The 15669-nt window shown below is 44.3% G+C and overlaps 3 protein-coding genes across 6 annotated transcripts in view; 2 read left to right on the top strand and 1 right to left on the bottom strand.

Moving 5' to 3' along the window:
• The window catches only part of LOC118776968 (rasGAP-activating-like protein 1), a 33730-nt gene extending 33442 nt beyond the window's left edge, over positions 1-288 (bottom strand). The window contains exon 1 of the mRNA XM_036527637.1: positions 219-288. Coding sequence (XP_036383530.1) covers positions 219-283 — 65 coding nt within the window. The 5' untranslated portion in view covers positions 284-288. The remainder of the gene's footprint in view (positions 1-218) is intronic.
• Positions 289-1233: 945 nt separating this feature from the next.
• On the top strand, positions 1234-4937 carry dgcr6 (DiGeorge syndrome critical region gene 6). Of its 4 annotated transcripts, none has more exons than XM_036527262.1 (6): positions 1234-1299; positions 1708-1827; positions 2173-2333; positions 2450-2550; positions 3509-3610; positions 4387-4937. In XM_036527262.1, the coding sequence occupies exons 2-6, from the start codon at positions 1718-1720 to the stop codon at positions 4465-4467; spliced, it is 555 nt and encodes a 184-aa protein (XP_036383155.1). In that variant the 5' UTR covers positions 1234-1299; positions 1708-1717; the 3' UTR covers positions 4468-4937. The 4 variants fall into 4 exon arrangements, with proteins under 4 accessions (XP_036383155.1, XP_036383152.1, XP_036383154.1 ...); XM_036527259.1 differs by having other exon boundaries at positions 3509-3649; XM_036527261.1 differs by lacking the exon at positions 1234-1299 and adding an exon at positions 1306-1427 and having other exon boundaries at positions 3509-3649.
• Positions 4938-9318: 4381 nt separating this feature from the next.
• slc7a4 (solute carrier family 7 member 4) lies at positions 9319-15179 on the top strand. Its single transcript, XM_036527258.1, has 4 exons — positions 9319-10300; positions 10969-11678; positions 13147-13255; positions 14862-15179. The coding sequence occupies exons 1-4, from the start codon at positions 9319-9321 to the stop codon at positions 15068-15070; spliced, it is 2010 nt and encodes a 669-aa protein (XP_036383151.1). The 3' UTR covers positions 15071-15179.
• The last annotated feature ends 490 nt before the right edge of the window (positions 15180-15669 follow it).

Here is a 15669-nt window from a genome sequence, read left to right as displayed (position 1 = left end):
CATTCAATGTTTTTTCAATTTTTTTGTAAATTCTAATTGCCGTATAGTCATTTATTCATGTACTATTCACGATGCGTACTTTCATGTGTTTAGTGCAAAAGTTGTTTTTAGCCAGAAGATTTCAGTATGAAGTAGCAGAATAAACAAGCGAAGAAACAAATCGTACAAATCAAATGAACACCTAAGCCAACAGGTAACCGCATTTAGCTAGAACTTACACATCCTTTGCTGGTAAATTTCTTCCTTCGACGATTCGGAAATACAAAGAAGTGTTTTTGGCCATCGTTAAATTAAGACGAGGAGTTCCAGATTTCGCAAGTTGTTCTTCGTGTCGCGCTCCTCACACCGCTGTTCTCAACATCTGGGCTCTCTCAGTTTCTCTCACAACTGATGCGCAACGGCGTGTGGCACCCATGTCGTCGTGCGCTCTCGGCAGCCAGCTTAGCTGAGTTGGTCACGCTCGAAAATGATCTTTTAACAAAAATTTACGTTTACTAAGAAAATAAAGGACTGGCATTTCCTTTCGTCATCCGACATTACCGCAGAAAAAAAGTAAGATCCTAGATGGAATGAGGAACTCAGGTACAGTGCATCACTGAAGGTTTGGTTGCTAGCTAATTACAATTGGCTAGCAAGATCTACCTGTTTGCAATTGATGTAGCTAACGTAGATACCTTTGTAACTCCAAGGTGTACCTAGCCTATACAGTAGCATCTGCAGTTAATTGGGTGAATTTAGTCCCCATTCTGTTTTCTTTCTAAAATGAGCCGTCAAGAGAAAATGCCTCGGTGGTCTTCTCCTGACCGTACAGATAGCAAAATGTAGATGGGAAAATAGTTTCGTGATCGCTGTGCCGCAGCCTTTGCCGAAATGACAAGTGGCTAACAAACTGGAGCTGGAGATCCCCTGTATGAGAACCGGGGAGAGCATGATTAACATGTAGCTACTAACGGATCGCGTATCCGTGGTGTTTTTGCGCCACCTGGGGTATGGAAAAGGCCAAGCAACACTTCAATCTCTAACGGGATCGTTAGCCGTAATTTATTTGAATCACTACAAAAAGTAGACATGTATGTATATATATAATGTTTATATAATATCATTTGTCTCACTGGTGAAATGTTATTCATTAAAACAAATAAATAACTAGTGAAAAAGAGAAGGCATAACCATGACGATCCAGCCAGGCATTGGCAAAGACGGCTAATACGGGTTGAAGGGTCCTACCGCAAACGTCAACATTGTGCTGCTGGGTACTTTTTATGGAGTTAGATAGCTGTTAATTTTGCAGCCTACCAAGTGAGTTTTCAAACAAGAAAAGTATTAAGATCAATGATTTATCGTGATACTGAGCACTGCGTTGCCAAGTTATTCTGAAATTACGAGGCACAATTAAGCTGTACTACACAGTTCACGTGATATCGCATGTATGTAGGTATAGCTAGCTCTACTAGCTCCATGCAAATGGACCAATCTTGGGACTGTTTAAGATTTTGAGACACTTTGGCATAAATGGCGGGGCGTATTGTGCATCATTATTGTGAATATAATGGGAATATTCAGGTCTTGTAATGCATGTCTTTGCGGTATGCCAAGATTGAAACATTGTCTCTGTCAAACTAGCCCAGATGTGTGATTTGCGCCTGGTACTGGCAGACCCGTGTTAAACAAGATAATCTCGGTTTGTCATCTCTAAATTTAAAACAGATGCGACCAAATGGAGGGCTATCCGGGCGCCTACGACGAACACACCGACTCCACAAAACAGCAAGAGAGGCATTACTACCTCCTATCTGAGCTGCAGGCGCTTGTCAAAGACTTGCCCAGGTAAGGATAAACTCACTCACGGCGCGATTATTTTCACAGACAAGTCTCCATTGTGAACAAAGACAGATTTTCACAGTGTGAATGAACTGGTGATACATCACAAATACTGTCGTCGTCGTAGTCCGTAGAAATTTAAAAACATTAATTTCCCCAGTGGTAACAGTGGATGGACAGGATTGGGTGAATCTTCTGAGTTGTCCACAAGAGGGTTTAATCGCGTTACTGTAACATCAGATTCGCTTGCATCTATATATATTATCAGATAATGCAGAGGGAAAATACAGTGTAATGAGGTGAACTGGGACTCAACTTATCTTCTTGCCTCCCTTTGCCTTTCCTAAACAGCTCCTTTCAGCAGCGTTTGTCCTACACCACGCTAAGTGACCTGGCTTTAGCCTTGATAGATGGAACGGTGTATGAGATCGTCCAGGGCCTGCTTGACATCCAGCACCTGACTGAGAAAAACCTGTACAATCAGAGACAGAAGCTTCACAGTGAGCACAGAGGTCAGTGTGATGCGCTTGTGTTTCGTCATGGAGGAGCATTAATAAGGCAGAGGGAACCTATTCTGCCATGTTTGAAATGAAGTACGGCCTATCTGGCTCTTTAATTTCTTTTTCAGCTCTGAAGCAGGAGTTAGTTCGGAAGCACAAAGAAGCACTCCTGACTTGCAAAACGCACAACTTGGCAGTTCTGAGAACGAACCAGCAGGCGGAGACAGAGGTACGAAACTACTAGTTGAACGAAAGTTGAGGCACTTTATGTGAGAATTTCCAGGCTTGGCCACAGTACCCACTGTTTTCCAGCCTCTGATATGAAGAAACTGGCTATGATGTGAAAAATTCTTTTTTTTTTGATAGATCAAGCTCAATTTACATTATTTGATCATATCAAACAGGGATGGTTTTGGTCATCTTCAATAGCTTACATATGGTACATAGGTATTGCAAGTAAATAGCCAGTTAATAATATATATATATGTATATACACATAACGATGCACTCAAAAAATGTACGTGTAACAGTGAATGTAAACATACTTATAGGAAGGCCCATGCGACCACACTTCCCACACAATGCGGACACTACAGCTATCAATTAGATTGGCAGTGTAGCACAGTGGTAAGGAGCAGGGTTATAACTGAAGTATTGATTCCCCACTGGGGCACTGCTGGTGTACCCATGGGCCAGGTACTTAACCAAAAATTGCCTCAGTTAATATCCATCTGTAGAAATGGAAAACATGCAAAAATTGTAACCCATATAAGTCACTCTGAGTAAGAGCATCTGCTAAATGTACACTACATTCTGTTATTGTCATTTAGCAGATGCTCTTGCCCAGACTGACTTGCATAGTTTACTATTTTACATGTTATCCATTTATACCGCTGGGTATTTACTGAGGCACTTTTAGGTTAAGTAACTTGCCCGAGGGAACAACAGCGATGCCCCAGCAGGATATCAAACCAGCAATCTTTTGGTCACAAGCCCAGCTCCTTGCCACTACACCACACTGCTGCCACGTGATATAATGTAAGATGTCAACACCTTTTCATTACACATGTCTGTTAGTCCATGCTACAGTAGAATCAATGACACACCCCCCCCTTTTGACTGTGAAAGGCAGTGTTGTGTAACTTGTGCCCTCTCTGACACTGTCGTCACTCTCTGTCTGTGCTCAGGCCCTGGAACAGCGGGTGAGAGAGGAGCAGAGGATGATGGATGAGAAGATCGTGGTGGAGATGGACCAGAAGGTCGTGGACCAGCAGACCACCTTGGAGAAGGCAGGCGTCCCAGGCTTCTACATCACCACCAATCCCCAGGTGCTTAACTCCAATCCAGTGCTGACTTGCACTGTCCCACTGGATCCAGTGCTTGGTCCTTCAGCCTCACACCAGTAAAAAGAAATCAAATTAAATCATACACTTCAATGACCAATGAAGTCACTGCAGTGATCCATTATCTCGTGTAGTTATCAACCCCCTCGCACAGTACAGTGTGGTTGGCAATGTAGCACAGTGATGAAGAAGCAGGACTTGTAATGGAACGGTTGCCGGTTCAGTTCCCTGCTGGGGCACTGTACCCTTAGGCAAAGTACTTAACCCACAATTGCCTCAGTAAATGTTCAGCTGTATAAATGGATAACATTGTAAAAAAAAAAAAACATTTAATTCAGTCAAAAAAAACAGTAGAACAGTGTGTTTGTAATTGTCTTAAAACAATACTCTCCTAACATTGAGCACAGTAAACAATTATATATATATATATATGTATCCAGCAAAAATACTGTTAGCCTTGAGTGCTACTCATGTGTTCACATAAGTTCCAGTTCCAGGCAGGTCCCCAAACATTTCATTGCGGATAACACTGAATTCAAATGAGTGCTCTTTTCTTGATTAGTCCCTTATGCATAGATGATGTAGCCATTGCCAAGCCTGTTTTTTCATGTGTAAAAAAAACACACCTACATGTCAGAGTCTTAAGTGTCCAGTAGGTGGCAGAAGTGGTCCGTTTTAGGTCTCCTCGGGCTGAGGTGTTGTGTTCCTCCCTGTGTTTGCAGGAGCTGATGATGCAGATGAATCTGCTGGAGCTGATCCTCAAACTGCAGCAGAAGGAGGCTCAGTCTGGAAACCCGTCCTGAGTGAAGGCACTTGGATGGGCGGCAAAGAACTGGATTTTTGATAAGCAAATGTGTCTCCATCCACCCGGCGTGCATAACCTGTTTTAAAATGCAGCCTTGCGAGTTTTTTAGTGCGGTCGCCAGGAAACAACCTTTAATTTAAACCGCAGGGTCAGGTGATGAACACATTTATTCAGTTTATACATAGCCGGGAATTGGCTGTTTGTGCCTTGAAGCTGCAAGGAAAATGGGAATCAGTATTGTTTTCTAATTCTGTATAAAGTTTCCCCATTTACAATACTGATGTCAAGTAGTTTTTCACCCTTACTGGGTCCTGGACAAATGGTTTTTTGTGTATTGTTAGTTGGTTTACTATATTGTTTAAAAATGAAGAATGAATTATAAAGCTGGGTTGTGTGAAACATATTTGGTACAAGCCTTATTAGTGGGCTGTAAAAGGTTATAAAACGTAAGAGGTGAAAGCTTTCTTAGTTCTGTTACATTATGCTTAACTAAATTATAAATGTTTAGATGCCTTAAATGTAAGGAAATACAAATGCAAATAAATGTGTTAAGCATTGATTGGTGCAGAAAACTGCTGCAATTGTACTTCTCCACTTTCATTGTGACACAGTGGGTAATTGTGTCTATACTTAAACATATATTCTGGATTCTGGAACATTTCTTTTATTTGTTTGCCTGTGTTACGTGGTTAAATATTTTGAGTTCACGTAACTCTCCCACTTACAATTCCATACATTTGTCTCATTACTAGACATGCCTCTGGCAGATCGCCAGGTCTTTTGTTTAACTAAAATGAGCTTAAGTAAAAGCCTTAAGTAAATTCAAGCCATACCTATCAGTTTTATATCTTAAGCTTTCTACGTCGTTTCTTGATTAATCTGAAAAATATGTGTTTAAAGAAATTGGTCAAGTAACGTTGTGTGCGTTATGTATAGAGGTATAAGATATATCATCAGGGCGTTGGTGTATTACAGTCGGGTATGAAATGTAATTTGTATAACCTTTGCATTTTTTTAAAGATAGGCTTCGCTGGTGGAAATGCCACAGGTTCAGTTTGTTAGAGGTGTTCAGGAACACCTCTGAAGAGGCCACGTGGAAACACGGGACAACAACCTCAAAGGAAACCGTTTTTTTTTTTTTCGTTCAAATTTAATTTCCAACGGTGCACCACGACGAATGTTAAAATTAGTGACATGCTGGATCAAAAACCCAATGCATTGAATTGCCAGACTTTTTAATGATTGTATTCTTTTCGAGCCTTTATTTCCGTGTTAGGCAGCTGGGATACGATTACTTCCCTACAACTGCTGTGATGATTTCTTCTCTATCGTAATCTTTAAGAACTCCGACTCAGTTTCAGAAGAACTGAATCAAACTTTCGACTAATCGACTCTCCTCTTCTGTGACTAACTGGGCCTGTTTGAATAGCTCGCTTCTTTTGGTCACCTTTTTAAACTTAGAATTACATCATAACCAGATTCTAAGAAGAAACAACCTAATTTCATTTATATGCATGGTTTCTGGTGCACGGAGGGAGTATTCAAATGCGTCGGACTGCCGGACGGTGTACCAGTGACGATACTGTTCTTCAGAAGAGGCCGCTGCTCTGTCCCTTTAAGAGTGGCAGGATCAGTGTCCGTCTACCCCACCTTCCCTTTCTAATCAGCCGCGGAACCGGAGGAGCGTTTCTGCTGCTGTTATCAATCGACACGAAACACTACCTAACCGCCCGTCTTTTCAGGAACAAAGGTAGCGTGCCGCTTATTTAATTCCTCTGTCGTGGTTGCCGCACTTCGTTATTTTGGGATGTTGTTATACGCTGGACGATGCAGCCCGAGTTCTTCACGGGGCTTTGACATCTCCGCCGACACCTCCCGCTTTGAATTATGATAACAGGAGGCCGGTAAGGATATAGTTGAATTTATTTTTTAAAAATTTCTGCCATAAATTGAGTACACTGATATGTTTAATTTTATAAGTAATTTCTTTTCACCAGTAGCAAACGTTTCCATTTTGTCTTACATTATTAATGAAGCTGTTTTAAATGTAAAAACAAGGTATTAACATTTATATGTCAATATAGTCTTCTCTGGCAGTATGGGATTTTTTTTTCTTATATCATACGGGGGAAATGGGTCAGTTGTTTTCTAATTCAGAGCTGAATCTTATGGAGCGATAAAAGGGTTGCGTAATATGAACCAGGTTTTAAGCCTGGTGAAGTATCCTATCCAGCGTGACGAATCAGTGGGATCGAAGCATCCCAGTCCTCCCAAGTCATGTACTGTATTTGTCTGTTCATTCATACTGTTGTCCGTTTACTTTGTCATTTCGGATCTTGATTGGATCGTTTTATCAGTAGGAAAAAAATGAGAGAAAACGGATATGTGACCATTTTAGATTTTATACTTTATAATGTGCATCCCTGTATTCATGCGTGGCAAAACGTTTACAGCTAAAGCATTTTGCTCCAAAATGCCATGAAAAATATAATCATGTAATAACAAACTGAACAGCGTGTACTGGAATGTTTTTAGACGCAGATTTTGAAAATACAGTATGATAACATATGTAAAATGTTTGATATCAAAAACTAGACGTAAATAATAATAATAATAAACAATAAATGAGTAGCATGTGACTGACTGAGGCATGGGAGAGATGCATATCACTGAACTAAGTATGGGTCATATAAACAGTCACATTGCAAAAATGTATGGTTCAAATACACATAGCGGGTCGACGAAAAAGCTATTAATACTATAAAATTGTTATTAGGAATAACGTAATAGGTGGGTGCACATTTACTATGGACATGTATGGTGGGGAAATCCCTTTGTAAGACTCAGGAAACAGTCATAAAACAAAATTCTGTCTTCCTTTCAAGCAGATAATGCCTCCTCTCTGCTCATTTTTGGTTAACACTTCCAACAGCCTTTGAATTCTTTGAACAAAACACAGGATGTAGGAATGGATTGTTTGATTAATTTATCAGCATTGTCATGAGCAACTATGATAAGTGTTCTAATTCCAGGCCTTAGGGCCTTAGTTTACTCAGGCCAGTGCAAAATGAAAGGCATTGTGACATCCTCCTTATTGCTGTTTTTTAACTATTTGCAAAATTCAAGTTTTTTTTTTTTTCCAGATGGTTTGTATGGACATTGGAAAATAAGAATCCCTTGTTTTGTCCCATATTAAAACATTATAAAACATAAAAATAATGTTTGGAAAAGCATTGGATAGATCTATCCAATCCAGTCTTCAGAGATGTGGACCAAAAGAGGAGGCTGTGAGAAATGTTTGTCTGTAACAGTTCAGAACATCCCAGCAGAAGAGAAAAGGCACCGCACTTGTGCAAATGAGGGCAAGATTATCTGTGTGGTTTTTGACTATGTTAAACATAAAATACTAATTCAGGAAACACCACTGTATGTGTATTTTAAGGCAATTAACCTTACATAATAACTATTGATTACTAACGTGATATATTAAAAGATGCAGAATGCAGATTTCAGATGCAGATGATACTTCTGTGGTTTGTTATATGGATAAATTGTGGGCAGTATTTTGTAAAGTTGGTGTTCATCTATTCATAGCACTAAGAAATGTAGTGCATAATATCTAAAAAAAAATCAAGAAGTATTTTGAAGTTGTTTATACATTTATATGTGTTTATGTAAGTTTGAATATATATACACACTTTCAACCTACCTACCATCCTACAAAACTGACATCAGAATTAAAAAGATTGCCCACAATGGACAACCACTTTGGTTCTCTGCTGAACCAAAAAGCTTTCTATTTTTAATCCCTTTAACAATGAAAGCAGCTTTCATCCATGGAACTGACATATATAGATCCCAGAAAATGCCATTGCAATAGAGTTTGTAGTTAGCAGCTGAAAACAATACAAGGGTATATCCTTCAGTCTTAATCGAAGGGCCAGGTTACATTACAGACTGCAAAGCCAATGACAATCGCAGGTTGGGTTAGGGGTAGGAAAAAGCTCCCTCTGACAGATAACATAAGCATTCCGTTTCTGAGGAGAGGTCTGATCTGAACTGACTTATTTCATTTACTGCGTGGGACTTCAGCGTAGGAGTGAGAAAGACACTTCAGAAGCAATGAAACAGTCATAAATCAGTCATATAAAAAGACAGGCAAGTTTTACCTGAGTTTCTTTGTAATTGCTGATGCTATCCCAGGGCCATTCAGTACAAATAGGCATGAAGGACAGGTGTACATTGTGTGAAGGAAATGACCCTCCTATTGAGAGAGAGGTCACACCACCGAGGTGAGAGCTTTTAATTTGCAGGGCTGGTAATTTGACTACCTGGCCCACGGTGTCACTGGAGTCAGGGAAGGCAGCTAAAAGAAAATGTCATAGAAATCCTCAGTCTATGACATTCCCAGCCTAAATGTATCAGAGGCTCTTAATTGGTTTTTACATTTGTGAAAGAGTTTCTGTGCAGGGAATACATAAAGACTATGACCTGTTCACAAAAGAGAAAGTTGTCAGGATGGTCTTCATAGTGGCTCTGAATTGAGGTGTTCATCAATTTGTTGTCTGTAGACTATGCTTCTATACTGCATTTGTGTGTCCAAAATGCAGAACCTGTCAACTGTGAGTACTGTAATGTCTCTGATCATTCTTTACTGTCACTCGGATGCACAACATGTTGTGTGTGCAGTATGTGGCATCATGCTTGTCTCTGTTTACCTTGTCCCAGGTAATTTGGAGGATGGGTCAACTGTGAGCGCCCTGACCCCACCTTTCCTGTTCTCAAGTCCTTCCTAATTGGGCGGCTGCAGCGGCGGCTCTGGGAGCCCTCCCGATTGGTCAGCTTAACCATGGAGAACTGCGCACGGGGCTGTGCCCCGGGAGTGCGCTTCTGCCAGAAGCTGAACCGCCTGAAGACCCTGGACGATGACGTGATGGCCACGTCGCTGAAGCGGTGCCTCTCCACGGTGGACCTGGCTCTGCTCGGCGTCGGGGGCATGGTGGGCTCGGGGCTCTACGTCCTGACGGGCACCGTGGCCAAGGACACGGCCGGCCCCGCCGTGGTGCTCTCCTTCCTCATTGCGGGGATCGCCTCGCTCATGGCCGCGCTCTGCTACGCGGAGTTCGGGGCCCGCGTGCCCAAGACAGGATCGGCGTACATGTTCACCTACGTGTCCGTGGGTGAGATCTGGGCCTTCCTGATTGGCTGGAACGTGATCCTGGAGTACATGATCGGGGGCGCCGCCGTGGCCCGGGCCTGGAGTGGCTACCTGGACTCCATCTTCAACCACACCATCCAAAACTTCACCGAGACGCACATCATGCGCTGGGACGTCCCGTTCATCGCCCACTACCCCGACCTGCTGGCCGCGGGCCTCCTGCTGGTGGCCACCCTCTTCATCTCCTTCGGGGTGCGCGTGTCCTCCTGGCTCAACCACATCTTCTCCGCCATCAGCATGGTGGTCATCGTCTTCATCCTCATTTTCGGCTTCATGCTGGCCGACCCCGCCAACTGGAGCAAGAAGGAAGGAGGGTTCGCCCCCTTCGGGGCGTCTGGGGTAATGGCGGGCACAGCCACCTGCTTCTACGCGTTCGTGGGCTTTGACGTGATCGCTGCCTCCAGCGAGGAGACCAAGAACCCCCAGAAGGCCATTCCTATTGCCACCGCCATTTCCTTGGCACTGGCAGCCACAGCCTACATCTTAGTGTCCACCGTGCTGACCCTCATGGTGCCCTGGCACACCCTCGACCCCAATTCCGCCCTCTCCGATGCCTTCTTTCGTCGCGGCTACAGCTGGGCTGGCTTCATTGTGGCCATTGGCTCCATCTGCGGTGAGTCTGTGTCTCTTTGCCTCTCAACTAACGGTCTGTAGTAATTTACACATGTCATTTGAGAAAGGGCAGAGGTGTGCTGAATATAGTTAGGTATAAACTCCCTAGTATATCTCGGTTCTACCTCAATCCATGTCCCTAACACCTGCTACTTCTAGTACTTGCTGTTTAATTTATTTAATGTAGTATTACAATGTATTTTGGATTCTGTGTTCTAGTGACTGATGTATGGTAGTTTGCTCAGCTTCTGTTGCCTAGTCAGATTGCACAGGTTAACTTGTGGTAGGGCTTGAATAGTATTATGCCCACACTTACTGGTCTGGGAGTGTTGTCAGCCTGGTCTGACACCTTTGCTCATCCACCTTGAATGGATGCACTTATGTTCTGTTGTGCTGGAAGTCGCTCTGGATAAGAGCGTCTGCTAAATGAACATAATGTAATGTAATGTAATATCTGTATGGCAGCCATTGCCATGACATACCTTTGTCATACCATTCAGCATCTTTACATGTAAATGCAACACATGTGTCGCCTGAAGAGGCCCCCTCTGTACGGACATGTCAGTCAGAGATCTTCAGCTTTCAGGCTCTCAGAATCCATTTTATTATAGTTTCCTGTCACTGTGACTGGCAGCATTAACAGCTCGGTTCTCCATCCCTTGCTGGCAGCGATGAACACAGTGCTCCTCAGCAACCTCTTCTCGCTCCCCCGGATAGTGTACGCCATGGCGGAGGACGGCCTCTTCTTCTCAGTCTTCTCCAGGGTCAACCCCGTCACCAAGGTCCCCGTCATCGCTATCATGGTGTTCGGCAGCCTCATGGCCCTCCTGGCTCTCATCTTCGACCTGGAGGCTCTGGTCCAGTTCCTCTCCATCGGCACCCTTCTGGCCTACACTTTTGTGGCGGCCAGCATAATCGTGCTGCGCTTCCAGCCCGAGAAGTCCAGCTCCAAGCAGGCCCCCTCATCCTCCTCCAACCCCAACCCGGCGCCCTCCCCGACGGCCTTGGACGCCCAGACCATGGCCCAGGAGAGCGGGGAGCTGAAGGAGTACGAGTCCTTCTCCGACAAGCTCCAGCTGGTGGAGGCACAGAAAAAGAGCAAAGAGCGGCGGGCCCCGGGGCAGCTGAAGGCGTGCTGGGAGCCGCACCTGGGCAGGATCCTGGGGGACTGCGAGCCGGGGGAGGTGGTGGCCTTCTCGGTGCTGGCACTCATGGTGAGTGCCGCGTCCCTCTGTGCCGTGCTGGTGTTCGGTAGCAACCAGCTGCAGCTGCCGGTGTGGAGCCTCTCCCTGCTGGTGGTGGTGTTCGGCCTGGCCTTCCTCCTCAGCCTGGCCCTCATCTGGGTCCACGAGCAGCAGCACAACATCAAGACCTTCCAGGTGAGCCATGCACCGGTGTTCGTCCCTAAAAAACATCTGTAGGCACTCGCAAACTCTCATAGACATGAATCCGCATTACCTCGTTCAAAGAAACACACGGACATGTGCATATATTTTGCCTCATGGTTTAACTTTCTGCTTTAATATCATAATTACATGGGACAGCAGTTCTGGGAGGTTAATTGAAAAGGCTTACTTGCTGACTGCTATGAATGTAATCTTTCCCATTTATGCATTTATTTATAACTAAAGCTGACAACTAAATTAATCATTTTTTGCTTGTGTTGGCTACTCAGGTCAGGCAATGACGACATTCTGTATCACTGGACAGATTCTATTCTTTTCTATTTTTAAAATATATGATATGTTTCTTTCTGGTTTTGTGTAGCAGCATGGTATGCTGCCATGAATGTAGTGTTGGTGCTAAGATTTCACACACTCACTGTTTCTCTAGATAGATACATCCAAACTCACAATCTTATGCACATACACTCAGATACCAATAAAACACTTGAAAATGCCACTGACATGCAGACAGACATCAGATGACTATTATATTTTAAGCATATCTCTATCTTCTGTGTCGTACAGTTATCCTAGGCTGTCCGTGCTGTCATCCAAATCTTAAAGCATGTGGGCTTATAATCCAGCTAGTCACTGCAGGGATATAACCTATTTAAATCATTTCAAGACAATGCTCACTTTGTGTCTGTGATAATAAATACAATTCTTGCTGCCACACACAAGACAAAAACACCAAGCACAGCAGGGAGCAGAACCAAAGATTATCCAAAAATGGAATCCAAAACAAAAAAAAAAGTACGTTCTTCATATTAATGTAGCCAAAATGATTAGCGTTTTCCTTTCTGTCTTAATTACTTCTGCATCACCGGATGTCTGCTCAATGAATGAGGGTCACATCCCGGATCGCTCTTTGACAGATTAACCAATGATATATTCCGGCGGCCTCTCGCGTCTCCCGGTGAATGTGTTTGTGCAGATGTCTCCCCTGCCCTTGAGCAGATCTGATTGGCTCCGTTCAGCGCCAGCGTTCGGTGGGCAGGGTGCCACGGCCATCACTCCGCCGTGTGGCTGAGTCACAGCTTGCCTCCCTCTGTTGTGGTCTGGCCTGAGGAGGGAAGGAAAGCTGTTGCCGTGACTCCTGTGAGAGCCGGCAGACGGTCCATCTCGCTGCAGCGTGAATTAGTCAGGCAAAGCCGCATACTGCGAAAATCTCCTTTGCTGTTGTTTAATCTCTGCAAAATAAACAGAAATATTTTTCTAAATATCATTTCAAATGACAATTTTTGATGATTAATGAGGAGAGGGTTGAGATTTTGCACAAAGATTTGACCCCAGCATAAGCAGGGTTTACAACCTATGACCACAAGCAGGGTTTATGATATTATGACCTTTGACCTAACACTGATGGCTGATTGATGCAATTGGCTGCTTGTGACCTCTTCAGGTGCCTCTGGTCCCCTTCATCCCTGGCGCAAGCATCCTGCTCAATGTTTTTCTCATGCTGAAGCTTAGTCCGCTCACCTGGGTCCGGTTTGCCATCTGGCTGGCTGCAGGTAAGACGACGCTGTATCACTCTGTGTGAACACCTGGCCAAATATCTGTGATGAAAATCTGTAAAATTCATATCTAAAAAAAGAATATTGAAACATATTATTGATGCTTGAAATCCACTGTAACATGGAGGGCTGTAAATTAAACCTGGGAATAGGGCTTGCCAAATCAAGTTTATGGTCAAACAGCTTCGCTTGTCACAGCCAACCAAATGCTCCCATGATTTGCAATTATAGTGTAAGTTAGTTTGAAAATACTTACTTCGTTTGTCCAGGAGATCTACAGTACAAGTGTCATTCTGAATAAAGATAGATGCAGGATCAAAGGCAATGATATTAATAAAACATTCGATATTTGAGTTCTGAGCAGAGGGGGCATCCTACGTGGTACAGCTGCATGTGTCTGCATGTTGCTTCTGAGTACGCAGACGCTCCCTATAGAACAAGCAAAGCACCGAATCGGAAGAGTAACTACAGCAGGATGAGGGTCGCTCAAGGGAGCACGATTAGGAAAGCAGCTATTCTCGTTACAATCCTACTAGTTACAGTTCCTCACAGGCACACACACAGATTAAAATAAAACAAATCCTCTTTGAAATGCCCTCCTGGCTTCCCTTTTTGTGGACCCACCAACCCGTTAAAATGCTGCCCTTTCCTCTGTGAAATTAATTCTCTTCAGTACTGTAGGAGTAGCTTTATGCAATCCCTGCCAGGTTTTGCCGCCTCACCCATTGTTCTGCCGCGTAGTTTTCCCATTGCCAGACTGCATGCACCGTGTTTACACTGGGCTTGGCTACATGTATACACAAGGGACTAATACTCTGGGGTGTCCTCGGTCAGCAAAGAGGATAAAGTGGGAGACATGGTTAGCTGCCAAAGCCTATTTTTTTTTTCATCTGGACCTGTAAACCCCTTAAACAGACCTGTCTTCCTTCAGAGCCAACTAAATGACTGCATGAACCCACAGGACCCTGGATGCACAACAGCTCTGTTTCTTTATCTGACACTTTTTCTTCAGGCAGCTAGTAGGACACCCATAAGGACCAGCCAAACAGCCTGATGGATATGTGCACTTAGCTGATAAACTATGGCAGCTGCGTTCGATCTAGCACTCGCTTAACACTTGGGAGGGTTTACTGCACACCCCAGACCTTGCAGCTCCATCCAGCCATATCCCCTGCACTTAGTGTATCTGCTTAGTAGTGTTAACACTGTAGGATATGTGTGTAATTGTATGCATCACAAGTTGAGGTATGTGGTTGTCTATGTGCAAAAGCTTGTATAGATTCATATTTGTGTATTTTTGTGTGACTGTGTATCTTTGTGCTCATCTGTGATATATACCTGTGCGTGTGTTCCAGCCTGTGATGTGCTTGTGTGTGTGTGTGTGTGTGTGTGCATGCGTGCGCGTGCATGTGTTTGTATATCTATGTCTTGGCCCGTAATGCATGCGTGTGTGTGTGTATGTGTGCGTGTGTGTGTGTGTTTGTGTGTTTGTGTGTGTGTGTGTGTGTGTGTGTGTGTGTGTGCATGTGTGTCCACAGTTAACACATTGTGTGCATGCGTGTGTGGTCCAGCCTGTAATAAATGCACGCACATGTGTCCGCAGGGCTGCTGGTGTATTTCGGCTACGGCATCTGGCACAGCAAGGAGGGTCTGAGGGAGCCCCAGCCTCGGGACATGGCGGCCCGCTACGTGGTGCTTCCCAGCGGCAGCCTGGTAGAGACAGTGCAGGCGGTGCAGCCGGAAGCCCAGAGCGAGGCCACGTCCCCGCACACCCCCGCCCCCACCCCCGAGGACCAGCAGGGCAAGAGATGATGTGTGTGGAGGGCCAGGATGTCAATCAAACTCGGGACCATTCCTACCACTCTCCTTCTCCTCCTCCTGCTCTTTGTGTACTGTTCCTGCTTTCATCCTCTCTCTCCACCCCCCCCCCCCCCCCACCCCCCCACCCCCCTGCCCCCCTCTCCCTGGCTGCTCTTGTGTACTGGGACAGGTTTCATGTCATGCCACTGAAGGCAAGTGCATTTCAGAATGGGAATATATCTCCTGCCTCATCACTACACAATGCATATAATATTTAATACATAACAGCTATTAATGCAAACATTCCCTTCCTGTTTTGCATAGTAATATCCACTGGCCTATTGATTGTTTCCATGTCAAAGATGGAGCTTTAAATGTCTTAATTTCACTTTTTTTTCCCACCGTTTGTTCAGACTTCTTATTGTTCCCTTTTTGCCTTTACACCACTCTGGACCTTTGCCGTGTCACAACACGATGTCTGCCATGAGTGTGCAGAGAAGCAGGGAGGGGCCATCTAAAGGAGAATACTTACAAATGGGTGAGTGGCGAGTCCCCTCTCACCTATGTGAACCAGCAGTTTACTACTGGCAACCAAAGATATAAACATATAT

This window comes from Megalops cyprinoides, chromosome 4, assembly GCF_013368585.1.
Source record: "Megalops cyprinoides isolate fMegCyp1 chromosome 4, fMegCyp1.pri, whole genome shotgun sequence".
In the NCBI taxonomy this organism is placed as follows: Eukaryota; Metazoa; Chordata; class Actinopteri; order Elopiformes; family Megalopidae; genus Megalops; species Megalops cyprinoides.
Note: the sequence above shows the minus strand (reverse complement) of the source record. Positions and strands in the feature narration are given on the sequence as shown.

Bases quoted from the DNA above. Each gene is read 5' to 3' on its own strand.
- dgcr6 (XM_036527259.1), top strand. From the start codon at position 1,718: ATGGAGGGCTATCCGGGCGCCTACGACGAACACACCGACTCCACAAAA. The intron at 2,551-3,508 runs GTACGAAACTAC...GTCTGTGCTCAG, and splicing joins ACCAGCAGGCGGAGACAGAG to GCCCTGGAACAGCGGGTGAG. The intron at 3,650-4,386 runs GTGCTTAACTCC...CTGTGTTTGCAG, and splicing joins ACATCACCACCAATCCCCAG to GAGCTGATGATGCAGATGAA.
- slc7a4 (XM_036527258.1), top strand. From the start codon at position 9,319: ATGGAGAACTGCGCACGGGGCTGTGCCCCGGGAGTGCGCTTCTGCCAG. The intron at 11,679-13,146 runs GTGAGCCATGCA...TGACCTCTTCAG, and splicing joins ACAACATCAAGACCTTCCAG to GTGCCTCTGGTCCCCTTCAT. The intron at 13,256-14,861 runs GTAAGACGACGC...ATGTGTCCGCAG, and splicing joins TGCCATCTGGCTGGCTGCAG to GGCTGCTGGTGTATTTCGGC.